The 14,160-nt window shown below is 39.2% G+C and overlaps 1 protein-coding gene across 6 annotated transcripts in view; it reads left to right on the top strand.

Moving 5' to 3' along the window:
• MLLT10 (MLLT10 histone lysine methyltransferase DOT1L cofactor) overlaps positions 1 to 14,160 on the top strand; it is a 109,633-nt gene that overhangs the window by 25,205 nt on the left and 70,268 nt on the right. For 4 of the 6 annotated variants that reach the window (XM_080974388.1, XM_080974387.1, XM_080974390.1 and 1 more), the window contains 3 exons: positions 2,946 to 3,049; positions 3,893 to 3,986; positions 10,503 to 10,598. In XM_080974388.1, coding sequence (XP_080830514.1) covers positions 2,946 to 3,049; positions 3,893 to 3,986; positions 10,503 to 10,598 — 294 coding nt within the window. The remainder of the gene's footprint in view (positions 1 to 2,945; positions 3,050 to 3,892; positions 3,987 to 10,502; positions 10,599 to 14,160) is intronic. The other 2 variants (XM_080974389.1, XM_080974392.1) reach the window with 1 other exon arrangement.

Below are 14,160 nucleotides of genomic sequence, written 5' to 3'. Positions count from 1 at the left end.
CACTGGCTCCCTCGGCCAATAAAGCGAGATGAGCGCCGCAACCCCAGAGTCGGCCATGACTGGGCCTAATGGTCAGGGGTCCCTTTACCTTTACTTAATCATTGCTGAAAACAGTAGGCTGCTCAACACTGGGTCTGTAGAGTAGAAACGTGGTGGGACTTGTGTGCCCTCTTTCACATCTAAAACAAAGATGAATGTCAGATACATATGGGCAAATATCTGCATGAGATTTCTATAGTAAACTTGTCGGGTAGAATACAGACTCTTACATGAAGAAAGTTGTTCGATGGATTTGTGTTTACTAATAAGATAGAGATGAGTATATGAGCATTATGTGATGTAAGGTAGAACAGGAGCCTGTCATTAGAGGAAGCAAATAATAGTTTGATATGGGTTAGAATAAGAGTTCAAAATGTTTTTGAGAGAACTTGATAGACTGTAATAAGCCAGTATCAATGTTCATTATCTTGTGGAAAGTGACTGGTTACATTAAACATTTCATGTCATGAAATTGTAATGAGATGATTAAATGAGATTGTATGTTGCTAAGGGCACCAGTATTTGAACAATGCTTTCAAAGAATCTATTAATACATTTGTAAGCAGCCTTTGAAAGTTCCACCCTACAGTCAATACAGTTGTACCTTGGTAGTCGAACGCCTTAGTTGTCCAACAAATTGGCTCCCGGTCGTCGCAAACCCGGAAGTGAGTGTTCCAGTTTGCATACATTTTTGGGAAGCTGAATGTCCAGTGTGGCTTCCTCAGCTTCCAATTGGCTACAGGAAGCTCCTGCAGCCAATCGGAAGTGGTACCTTGGTTTTTTAACCATTTCGGGAGTTGAACGGACTCTCAGAATGGATTAAATTTGAGAACCAAGGTACAACTGTACAGGAGTACCACAAGTAAGACACCAACTCCTTTCAGCAGACAACCCTTGCTGTCCCCAAACATTAAGCTTGTTGAATTTTCAGCTGAAGAGCTAGAGGCATTGCAAGAGTTAAAATATTTGTTTTGATTAGAATTGTACTGTATTTAATAAGTACTAGGAATGCCCAGCTATGCATCCTGTGAGACTGAGATTATTTTAAGACTATAACAATTTTCTGTGAATATTAGAAATCTTGTTTGAAAATTAGGTTTATTGTGAATCTCCTTCCTGGTGAAGGAATTACTGAATCTGTCTAGAAGAGTGCATTTTTATGAAATCCTCTGGCAGCCATAAAACAGCCCCCATTATAGCTTTGTGATTGCTGATATGCATTTCTGGGTTTCAATTCTGCAGGGTAGCCATTGATACAAAAGAGTTAATGCCAGCAGCCCAAGGAAAATTGAGATAATCTTACTTCACAAGAATGTTGTCTTAGAAGTATTTTGTTAGACCTGCAAAAGCAACAGGTTTTATTGAAAAATATTAAAATGTTAGCTTTGCATATTTTAAACAGAACTCCTTTGTGTTTGTGCATCTGGGTATGTGTGTTGTATGCTGCTGGCCCCACTGGAGGTCTTCCACATTGCTACAGCGAATTTAATTAAAATAATCAGAAAATCTTAATGATACAATGATCTGAAGAAATGTAAATTATAGGGCACTTATCATGTAGCAAAGTTATTCCAGGTTTCTTAGTACAGTACTGTTATTTACTGCATCTGAGGCCTGATGTCAGTCATTGATTGCCATGCAGGAACACTTTCCCATAATGCCTTTCCTTGCCATTAACATGATATGAAGCCTCAGTAAACTCATTCTGAGTCTTCATAACCAAGGAGCTTTATTTGGCAGAACCAACCTCCAGGGTAGTGTATTAATGTGGAGACATACCATATGATAAAGAAGTAGGTTGTATTCACCCAAGGGTGGTCTGTGCATGAGGCGAAGCGAAGTCATTTGCCTTGGGTGGATCTGATTCTCTTCCCTCCCCCTCTTCGCCCCCACCGTTGTACTGCTGCCAGCACTTTCCATGCTGTTCGATCCAGTGCAGTTCCCCTTGCCACTGTGTCCTCGCCATTGCTGTGGTGTTGTGGTGGCAGCACAGCCACAGTTGTGGTGATGGGTTGGGCGGCAGTGACAGTGGAGGGAGGGAGGGGGTAGGGCACCAGATCTGCAGGGGGCAGGCATCAGGGGTGTAGGCAAAATGTCTTGGGCCAGCCCTGTATTTACCAATGCTATACATAATCCAGGGACTAAACTAGGCCAACATGGTGTGGTGGTTAAGAGCGGTGGACTCGTAATCTGGGGAACCGGGTTCACGTCTCCGCTCCTCCACATGCAGCTGCTGGGTGACCTTGGGCTAGTCGCACTTCTCTGAAGTCTCTCAGCCTCACTCACCTCACAGAGTGTTTGTTGTGGGGGAGGAGGGGAAAGGAGATTGTTAGCCGCTTTGAGACTCCTTAGGGTAGTGATAAAGCGGGATATCAAATCCAAACTCTTCTAGGCTTTATTTCACCCTGGTTAGAAAATTAGTTTGGCACCCTCCTATACATAGAGAGACTAGGAGCCTCAATGGCGTCCCTCTGGAGGCTTCACCTGGGGCAAAAAACCTGGGTAGCCCCCCCCCCCGTAGTTACAGCTCTGCATCTTGGTAGCATCGGAAACAGCTAATCACATAAAGCATTCTGCATAACATAACATCTGAAGAAGTGTGCATGCACACGAAAACTCATGCCAATAAAAAACTTAGTTGGTCTCTAAGGTGCTAATGGAAGGAATTTTTTTGACTACGACAGACCAACATGGCTACCTGCCTGTAACTATGCATAACATACAGTCTGTTTTGGAATATTGGAGTGTGACTTCAATTAGGTCTGAGAACTGAAGCACTGTTCAGTCTTGCCTTTGCTTTGTATTTGCTATAGTTGGACAAAGGAGTATTACTCTTACTTTTGCTGCTGAGTTTGAGCCCATTTAAAGATAATAGTGTTCTTACTACTGTCTTATTTCCCCAATAGACATGTTATATATGTGATGAGCAAGGCAGAGAAAGTAAAGCAGCCACTGGCGCTTGCATGACTTGTAACAAGCATGGATGCCGCCAAGCTTTCCATGTAACATGGTAAGTAAGCAATTCCCACTTGTGTGCATTCCTGGTTTCCTCTCTCCAAGTTATATTGTTTTATTGCCCTGGTAGATGTGGCTCCATAGTGGCATGATTCCATTTAAAATAATCACTTGTTCTAGCATGGTTGTAGTAAGTACATTTCACTTAACCATTATTTCTATAACTCATTGTACAATTTGTGCTGCGGTGGTGCAGAGAAAAGGCTTGATGTCCTCCCTTACTCACAAACAGCAGTAACCTTAAGACATTTTTCTGATTAGATTTTTAAGTGCATGTTTACACACTCGGCCAAAAGATTATCTTTTATCTAAATAAGAACCTGTTTTAGGGAGCAGTTCTGTGTGTCCCGGGAGGGAGGCTGAGAGGTTGTAGGATGCTGTGGAGAGGGAGGTCTGTGAGCACAGGCCTCCCTAGTATGGTGGCATAAGTTCTGTTGCTGTCATTCTACTACCAGCAGTGTTCTGAGGATGGTAGAGAAACAGGGTCTTCTGGGACATATTGGGAAAGGCATTGATCCCAGACCCCATTGTTGTCCAGACTTGCCGACAGAAAGGGAGAAAAACTACTTCCCCTTTCATTACTTATTTCTCTTCCCATTAGTGTCAATGGGAGGGGGGAAATTTAGAAGGCTGAAAGGAGGGGAGTGGAACCTGTGCCTCCCAGCTCCTGACTTCCACCTTGACCAGCCCAAGCTGGGAGAGCTTAGGAAGTGGCATTCTCTCTACCATAGATCCCTCCCCCTGACAACTTTGGGATTCCTCCCCTAAATATTTTGTGGAGCACTTACATTTTCCATCTTCAGTATCTGATTTCTTCCTCTCTTTTTCTTCTTCTCAGTGCACAGTTTGCAGGACTTCTTTGTGAAGAAGAAGGAAATGGTGCAGATAACGTACAGTATTGTGGCTACTGTAAATACCATTTCAGTAAGCTGGTAAGAATCTGTTGAATTTAGTGTTTCAAATGTTGCATTTTACTAATAACATGTACACTTAACAATTGGCCACTAACAAGGTGTTGCTTTTACTAAATAGTGACTAAAGTGTAATCTTGTGGTCATTTCTAAATATTTAGTGAATGACAATTTTGACTTTCCAGTTTTATTTCATAGTGAGTTTAATCTTTGTTATGGGGATAGCCTGAGGAACACCCACATTTTAATACTAGATGTGTACCTTGCCTTATAAAGAAAAAGCTTCCTAACTAAATCAGACAGTCATCCAGTCCATAGTTCTTGCAGCAGTGCCGCCCCCCATCCCAGATATCTCTGGGAAGCCCCAAATCAGAACATGATGGTAATAGCCATGCACTGATCTCTGTCCCCTATGGATAGTAAGGTTCCTTTTTAGCTATCATAATAATAGCAACTAAGCTGGCTTCCTGATTCTCTTGCTCTTATTTAAACTAATATTTTTTAAAAATATAAATTCTTTTTTTTTCTGGCTTGTTTTATGTACATTTGGTTTGTCAGAGCACTTCACTATGTTTCAATTCAGGCAAGCCCTGCAATTTTTGAAAGAAAAATTATTGACTTTTATAGCATTCTTTATTATTTGCATTGCTTATGTGCCACCCTAAAACAAAAACTATCTGCACGGCTTTGAACATAAAAATACACATTACAATAAAAGTACAATAAAAACAGCAATAAAATCAGAACAGTCAATTGAAAAAGAGAGCAAATAAATAAATTCACAATTTAAAACATTGGAATAAAAGTTCACTGAATTAAATAATATTCAAAACACAATGTTCAAAGGCCTGGGAAAATTAGAAGGCCTTTCAGGTGGGGAGGAAAAACCTACCAGAGGAGGTGTGAGTCAGACCTCTCTAGAAACTGAATTCAACAAGTGCAAAGGACCTTTTATTGATACTGCTATTTAACTACCCTTGCATCTTTTCAGATTTATTGGTGCCTTTTTTCACCTGTTGTAGCTATTATTAAAGAAGTTTAAAATAATTTCCAAGCTTCTTGAAGTGATTTGGCTCTCCCAACTATGTATGTTTTAGCTTACTTTTACCTAATAATAATCATAATATTAATGTTAATTCCCCATTTTATAGTTTAATATGACTGAGGGAATTTGTGGTCATTTTTTCATATTCACTATATTTAAGCATGATTGTATTGTGTTCATTGTTTGCATCTTCTGTCAGATCCTATTCACCTTTTGGGATTAAATACATAGATTTTCTTTTTGGTGAGTTCCATGATTGACCATCCCATCTGGAGTCATTTATTGTCTCTAGAAAACTTGTGCCTATTGTGATACGATTCACCCACCCCCTGAGAAATTTCATGGAGTCTCCTGTTATAATATTTCCAACCTTAGCTGCATCCCTGACAACCTTTTTGTAATTTAGCCTATTTTACAAGCCTAAATGGGAGTAAGTCTAACTGAATTCAGTGAGACTTGCTTCTGAACTGACATGCATAGGATTTATGCTGTCAGTCACTATTAGAGCAATAGCCGTATGTTATTATTTTTACTTGGATTTTGGGGATAAACTTTATGTTCGAAGTTTTCTAATTTATTCAGTTAACTAATGCCATTTCTTTAAAAAATTTATGTGAGGATAATCACATGCTGTTGACTTTTCAATATTCTCCTAGGTTTCTGATGCTGCAAATATAGCTATATTCTCTTCCAATTCTGAGCTTCCTAATTTATATATTTTGTCCTTCTCCTAAAATTATTTTTCTGTGTAGGATTTCAAGTGACATTTGAGTATTTCTGAACAGCTCCCATTAGTTTCTGTGCTTGTTGTCAGTTTCTCTTCTATCTGTACTCTGAGGGTGTAGATTAAGGCTCCAGATTGTTCCATTGCTGCTACATCTCTCTACCTGCATGACACCTGACATCAGGTGTGGGCAGGTGGGCATGGTTTGGGGGAAAGTGCCTTGTGGGCCAAATTTGGTCCCATGTTGGGGCTGATTTGGCCTGAAGGCCGCTGCTTCCCCACCCTGATATAGAATAACAGCTGCAAGTGATCCTGAAACAGATACTCCTCAGCACCTGCAGGTTGTTCACCAAAAGTTGGGCTTTACAACCTATGATTATGTTGTAAAGGTTACAACCTAAATCATAGGTTACAGGGAACCAGACAGAGGGCCTTCTCGGTAGTGGCGCCCATCCTGTGGAACACCCTCCCTTCAGATGTGAAGGAAATAAGCAGCTATCCTATCTTTAAAAGACATCTGAAGGCAGCCCTGTTCAGGGAAGTTTTTAATATTTAATGCTGTACTGTTTTTAACATTTGATTGGGAGCCGCCCAGAGTGGCTGGGGAAACTCAGCCAGATGGTATAAATAATAAATTATTATTATTATTATTATTATTATTATTATTATTATTATTTAAATGCTAGATTCAGATTCCTTTGGGATTCAAGATAAGCAAGTGTTGTCAATGCAGAATGTGATCCAGAGATGTGGAATTAATCTGATCTAACTTATTCATAAGCTATATATACTTAAGAGCTGACTAGTGAGGATTCTGCTGTGTATGCAGGTTTTCCCCACTCTAGCATATTAAAGTGTTAGACCTGAATTTGGTATTTCTCAGATCTCACAGGCAATGGACCCCCAGTAAGATGCCTGATATTTATCCTTGCTCAGTCCCTCCCCTTCCCAGGACACACTTAAGTTCTGCAAAAGTTTCCTTTCCTTTCCCTTCTGATCTTCACTTGCTGCTACTGTAAACCCTCCTGACTTCCCACTTTCTTTTCCTGGATTTTTCCATGCTTTGCTATGTGGATTTAGTCATCTTGCTTGCATTTCATCATTTTGCACATAGATATCTTCATGTCTTCTGGATTGGAATGGCAGCTCAGAATAGCTTGCCTCCCTGTAGCGCTAGTATCAGCAGGAGGACTGTTTATTCTGCTATCAGTAAATGCTAGAAACAACTATAACTGGAATTGCCTTGGCTACTTGGCTTTACTTGAACACTAGTACTAGGGATTAGGATTTTATTCTGTTCTTTTCTCCTCCCTGACAGCCTTAATATTTTATAAGGATCTCTGATCAAAGTGGAGTTAAGGTTTCAAATTCCACATAAGCAGGAATAACTCCACTTATTCAGTTGTTTGCATTTGACTACTGTACTTGCATTGATAGAAAATAAGTTTATCTATGTAAAATGAGTACTGATGTTAATATCTCACAGTTTACTAATGAATGGCACAGCCAAGACTCTATAAACCTGCATGTCTGAGATCATGCAGTGGAGCTGACAGTATGGCTTCTGATGTAATATGTGCATTTTTAAATGTTTTGTCTATAGTAAGGGGATTGGACCCTTTCTGTCCCCAGCCCACTCAGCAGTCAAATTTTGGATGTTTTGTTTGCATTTTTGTGTACACAGCCACAGCCTAAAATGTGCAACTTGTAAATTTCAGTTTTGTGGTATATAGGGCCGACTTGTGCTAGACTTTATGCACATAGACTCCTATGCAAACATGATATCTGATGAGCAGCTGCCATGCAGATCCAGGGGCATGAAAGTACAACCACCTATTCTCTTTGAGAATATAAGGAAAGCCCTGTTGGATCAAGGCAGAGACCCATCTAGTCCAACCAGATGCGTATGGGCTGCCTGCAAACAGGACCTGAACACAAGAGCGCACTCCTCTGCTGTCATTTCCAGAAACTGGTATTCAGAAGCATGGCTGCCTCTGACTGTGGAGGCAGATCATTGTCATCATGACTACTAGCCACTGATAGCTGTATTGTCCATTAATTTGTCTACTCCTCTTTTAAAGCCATCAAAGTTGGTGGCCATCTCTGCTTACTGTGGAAGTAAGTTCCATAGTTTAACTACGCATTGCACTTTCTTTTAACTGTCCCAAAATTTCCAACATTCATTGGAACGCTACAAGTTTTAGTGTAATGTGTTTATTGTTAGTGTTATGAAAAAGGGAGAAAAACCTTTTTTCCATTTCCTCCATGCCACGCATAATTTTATAAATTTCTATCATGTCACCTCTTTCTCACCTTTCCTATGATTTAAAAAGTCCAAAATGTTGCAACTTCCTCATAGGGGAATTTTTTCCAACCCCTTGATCCTTTTGGTCACAGTTTTCTGGAACTTTTCTAACTCTTGAATACACTTTTTGAAGTGAAGCAACCAGAACTGTACACAGTATTCCAAACGTGGTCATACCATAGATTTGTATAACAGCAGTATGATATTGGCAGTTTTATTTTCCATTCCTTTCCTAATGATCCCTAGTATGGAATTGCAGTTTTCACAGCTGTTGCCCAGCAGGTCAACATTTTAATTGAGCTATTCATTATAATCTCAAGGTCTCTTTCCTGGTCACTTGCTGCCAGCTCAGACCTCAGGATCATGTGTGTGTGTGTGTGTGTAAGATTTCTTTTGTACCAACATGCAAAACTTTATACTTGTTTACATTGAATTACTATTGCCATTTTTCCGCCCATTCACTCAGTTTGTTTTAATATCCCTGAACAATTTTGTATTATCAGCAAAACATGGCCACATCACTGCTCACTCCTAATTCTAAATTGTTTATGAACGAATAAAGAGGCACAGGTCAAAATACTGATCCCAGGGGGCCTCCACTTTCTACCATTTATTCCTGATGCACAAGAAGACCTCTCCTTTTATTCCATGACTGTTAAGCTTGGTCAGGAGCCAGAGTTTTTTGAGAGTCCATGTACACATTATCTGTACGCTTCCTATCTCTCACAAAGACCCACAATAGGTTAGTAAGACAGGACTTGCCGTTGCAGAAGCCATGTTGGCTCTGCTTCAGCAAGGCTTGTTCTTCTATATGTGTCATTATTTTGTCTTTGACAATTCTTTCCACCATTTTTCTTGGGATAAGCGTTAAGCTATTTGGCCTGTAATTTCCAGGATTCTCTCAGTTCCCTTTTTAGAAATTGGTGCACACTGGCTGCTTTCTAGTTCTCAGGGACAAGTTACCGTATTTTTTGCTCTATAAGACTCACTTTTTCCCTCCTAAAAAGTAAGGGGAAATGTGTGTGCATCTTATGGAGTGAATGCAGGCTGCACAGCTATCCCAGAAGCCAGAACAGCAAGAGGGATTGCTGCTTTCACTGTGCAGAGATCCCTCTTGCTGTTCTGGCTTCTGAGATTCAGAATATTTTTTTTCTTGTTTTGCTCCTCCAAAAACTAGGTGCGTCTTGTGGTCTGGTGCGTCTTCTAGAGCGAAAAATACGGTATATATTTTTGTTAGAATATCAACAATTTCACATTTGAGTTCTTTGAGAACTCGCAAGTGGACGCCATCCAGACCAAGTGATCTATTAGGTGTAAAACTTCACCTCTTAGCAGCACTATCTGCCTCAGACATCTTTGCACTTGTAGCTCTCATAACCTCTGTATAGATCAGTAGTCGCCGTAGAATCATTACAATTTTTCAAATTTCTGTGGCTTTCCTTGTTATGGAATGATGCCTGAAAAAGTACAGGATGGGGCTTTTTAAGTGGTTGGGCTTCTAATAATGAAAGACACAGTTTTCCCCAAGAACTCTCAATTCATATATTTAAACACCTGTTGTTCTGCAGTATTTTATAAATCCCCACTTTTCTCCTGTCAGTGACATGATACCTTGAAACAATAAAATTCATGCATGGCAGAAAGTCCACGGAAAAATGTGTTACCCAAGTAAGAAAGAGAGCATTAATTGAATGGTTGCAGAATTCTCCAGTGTACTCAAACTTGCATTTTCTGGTTTTTAATGCATAGAAAAAATTGAATTGTGCATTACTTTCTTCAGCACTATAAAAGTACCAAGTAAGTAATGTGCCAGAATTATATTGAGGATTATTGAGGCTACAGTTGTTGAAGCATTTATTTGTTATTTTTAAGCACTATGCAAATAAATACTGCATAGATAATAAAAAAATACAAGTCTAATATAAATTCTGCTTCTTGGGAAATGTTTTAATACTTGGATTGACTCTTTAAATATTGCTACTTTTTTAAAGGTATGATTACCTCGAAATACTGTTGATTCTGAAATGGGTTGATTCTGAAGCAGCTGCTCTTTAGCTGTTTAACTGTCAGCTTCAATGAGCAAATGAATAGAAGTTGCTAATTCTTTAGGCTAGGAACTACTAATAGGTGCTGTTTATTTAAGGTGCTGTTTATTCATTCCTCACATAAGCTTGTCTTAATATATGCAAATTCAGCAAAATAATGCTTTTAATCTTATGATACTGACTTTATTAAAGGTACCTCTTTACAAATAGTGGCAGTGAAGATAGCAGGCTTTTTATTCTTGTCTTTTCATACTCCTCAGAACAGCTTTGTTTAGATTATGAGTGTTTTGGCTAGCTCTGGAGTTATGAATTTGTGTTTTGATTGATAAGGTGCTTGTCAGACATGGTGTAGATGGCTTTTCGTATATTCATTTCATGAATATATATATATATATGTATATATATTTTCTCTTTTTAGAAAAAGAGCAAACAGGCATCTAATAGGTCATATGATCAAAGTTTAAGTGATTCTTCCTCTCACTCTCAGGATAAGCACCATGAGAAAGAGAAAAAAGTAAGTGGATCTGTTACATAACACATCTGCTTTTATTGTGTTAGCACCTTCGAAATGTTTAATCAGTAATCATTAAATGTATGCGGATGTTTGGTTTCTTCAGTGTGGGAAACAGCTATATTAATACTGTGTGCATGTTGATTCAGCGATAACAAGACCTAGTGGAGGAACTCTCCTTTTTGTTCCTTACATTTCATTCTACCAGTGTCCTTGTTTCAAGTTGCGGGGAAAGGGGATTAGAGTAGGGTTTCTTGCATGCAATTGATTTTATTATAGATTTTGTCATATAATAGTGAAGCTGGTTTTCATTTGACTATACGAGTAGCATACTAGTTCTTAAAAATATCAGTTTCTGCATATCTTCTTATTGCAATCTTTCATGTACCCATTTCACTTCTGTTGAAGAAAGCTAGCTAGAAGTTGTTGGCTGATCTTTTGGTGGTACTTGCAGTCTTTTCTGCATTGTAATTACATACAAGATGCTATTATCATTCATATGGAAATTTGCAATCTCAGTAAATTGTAAAAAATAAATCACTAAAGACTAATTGCATCCCTGTTGACTTGTTCTTCTTATACTTTGATTTTAGATAGTTTAGGGAAGAAGGTTGATTCAGTGTTGGTAAGTGAATACTTGCAAATTTTTGGCTCACAATACCAAATTTATAATTGCTTTAAGTTATTTGTTTTCCATTGCATAGAACTAAAGCAGCAGATATAACTCAAACCTTCATAAGAGGAGAGTAGACTCTGTCTGGATATTCCAAGCCTATGTTCAGTGTTACCTTGTTTTGTGAACTATTTGTTCGGGAAACGTCTCTGCTTTTCCAACTTGGCCATATTTGCTAGGATTCAGAAAGGTATACATTGAACTTGGCTCAGCTTCTTGCCTGTGATGTGGGATGGGGCACAATCCTGAAATTGTATTTCATAAAATGTAATTAGCAAATAAATCTATAAAATTCCAGTCAATCTGAGTAGTTTCAAGTTGTATCAGTCATAAATATGACTTCTGTAGTGCATGAAGAGTGATAAGCTGCCCATAGATTTGTTGTAGGTAGAACGATCCTATAGTGGAAAAGAATGCGGCTAACATACTTTTAAATTAGATTCACTTTAATCCAATCTGCAACTAACAAGTACTATGTTTCTGCAGACAGACATAGTGAAAGTGAGGGTGCCAGTTTTGTTCCAGGCAATAGCTTTGAGAGTACAGGGGTTCTGAATCAAGGCAAAAAATCCGGTTTAGGCCACCAGAGTAAGAAGTCAAGGCAGGGTAAAGTCTCTGGGTTATGGCAATGCAAGGGTTTCAAGATTCTTTGGCACCCTGGATAACTCAATGCAAAACTCAGGCTAGAGACTCCATAACAGTAGAGATTAAATGTTGCCTGAGCATGGCAGGTTTTCAGACTTAATAGAAGCTGCAGCTCTATCTGAGTTACTGGTTTCACCTTAAGTGAGACAAGGTGCCTCATCCAGCCTGCCTTGACAGATTGGGAGAGTCTGTGGTTCTGTTAAGACTTCTGAGTTGGAGTTCTCTGAGTCAGAGGAGGGAAAGTGACTGGCATAATAGACTCCTCTTTCATTAGTACTTCTGGACTGGTCCTCTCAGAGGTCTAGAGAGGCCTGGGCCACTTCCAACTTTTGAGACCTCTACTCAGAATAAAAACTACAAACAATGAGTCAACACACTAAAACAAAATAATACAATCCTTCCTCCTCCCCATTCAACAACCGAAAACTGTTTCCTTCAGACTCAGAGCAAGAAATACAAAGGACCTGTGTGTAGGCCAGCCTGAACTAGACACACCAGTTGGATGGGAGAAATTTGCACAGTGGAAACTCTCTTCTCAAATATTTAGGCTGCAATTCTAATCCCAGTGGGAGTAACCTTCATTGAATTCAATATAATTTATTTCTTATGGTTAGGATTGCCCTTAAAATCAACAGCTTCTCTGTACATGTGTGCAAGTGCCTTAGTACAAGGGCTCTTTGGCTTCCAGCCATAGATAACCCTCATTATCCCAATGATGCAGAAAGAGGCACAGTAGCTGTGTGTTGACGTTTCCATCTTATAAGAGGGTAGAAGGCCAAAAATTAGAGGCTTTCTCAAGATTATTGACCAAGGCTCTTGGTTTTGCCTCCCTCACCATGTCTCTAGGCCATACATAATATGAAGAAGTTTTTATCTTGGGATTCTAGTTACATTCCCCCCACCTTTCTGAGCAGTTTGAATATACTTGTGCATTTGTCACACCAAGTTATTGACTACTAATCAGTTTTTTCCACTTTTGCAGGGAGGGGCGTATTCGTGATACTCAGTTGTATTTTAAATTGATGTATGGATATTTTAATATGTTACTAAAGCTAACAGCATAGAATAATAGAACCTAATAGGGAGTTCATTCCTGGAGTGTAGTTCCTTGTGGCATCATCCATGCATATGGGGGAATCCAAAAGGAGCCAATTGCCAGTAAAGTATGCTCAGTGGTCACAGAAGAGTGCCTTTTTGAGGAGGAGTAATGCAAAACGGGGGGTGGAGAGGAATTGGATATAGAATATCCTGGAAAAGGGCATAGCTGGCTGGCTGGAGCCCTTAACAGAAGCACTGCACACTGCCAAATGTTCTTGCAGGTCCCCTTATATAGAACATTGCTCGAGCCTGCTTGTCTGTTGGGTAGTTTCTAAACCATTTTAAATGATTATAGCCTGAGAGCTCAGTTTTTAAAGTAAACAATTTGTTCTTAACAGTAGCAATTGCAAAGAAATCTGTTTTATTTAATTTCGGTTTACAAAATTTCAAAATCCCTTGATAGATGAATTTAAGTTTTGAAAATGTCATGATTCTTCCATAATTGCAAACATGAGAGACATGTTTTACAGTTAAAAGCCTATGCTGTGTTGCAGTGGAGGAGCAGACATTAATGAACTGTTCATTTTAGTGTGTATCCTTCTTCAAGTCATAATGAAAACGTGGGTGGGGAACTCCTTGCTACACTTGTTCAACAAGCATTTCCAGCTCTTTGGAAGAGCTGCCAAGCTGATCTGCACTGTATGAAGACAACATGCAGTATGTGAACAGAATAAAACTGACTGAAAGAGCAACCAACCAAAATGATACTATAACATTTTTTTCCTTATTTAAAACTGGTTGCTGTGAAATGCCTCTCTTTGTATTGCACTGAAGAAAATATTAATGCTACAGATAGAATGAAGAATTCATTGTCCAGTAGCAAATACCTTGTGTTAGATGTGCCAGAAGGTCTTTAAGGATTTACAGTAGGACTTAAGATCTCCCTGTTACATTCCACTGGCTAGAAAATTGGTGCCTTTAGAAGGGGAAAGAGCCCACCAGTTGATATTATGTTTGGGGTATGTCTTTGTATGCTGAAGTGACATTTTGATGCTGGGGTTTTTTGGGCGGGGGAATGGAGATACCTTTGAAGTCCTCTTGGTCTCCCTTTTGTCTGTGAAACAGCGCACATAGATTTGTTGTGTCAATTTCTTTCATTGATTGATGAACTAGCTGGCTTTATAGGGATGGCTATTTACATTTGGGTCA

Source organism: Podarcis pityusensis (assembly GCF_964106645.2).
Source record: "Podarcis pityusensis genome assembly, chromosome: 12".
Lineage (NCBI taxonomy): Eukaryota > Metazoa > Chordata > Lepidosauria > Squamata > Lacertidae > Podarcis > Podarcis pityusensis.
Note: the sequence above shows the minus strand (reverse complement) of the source record. Positions and strands in the feature narration are given on the sequence as shown.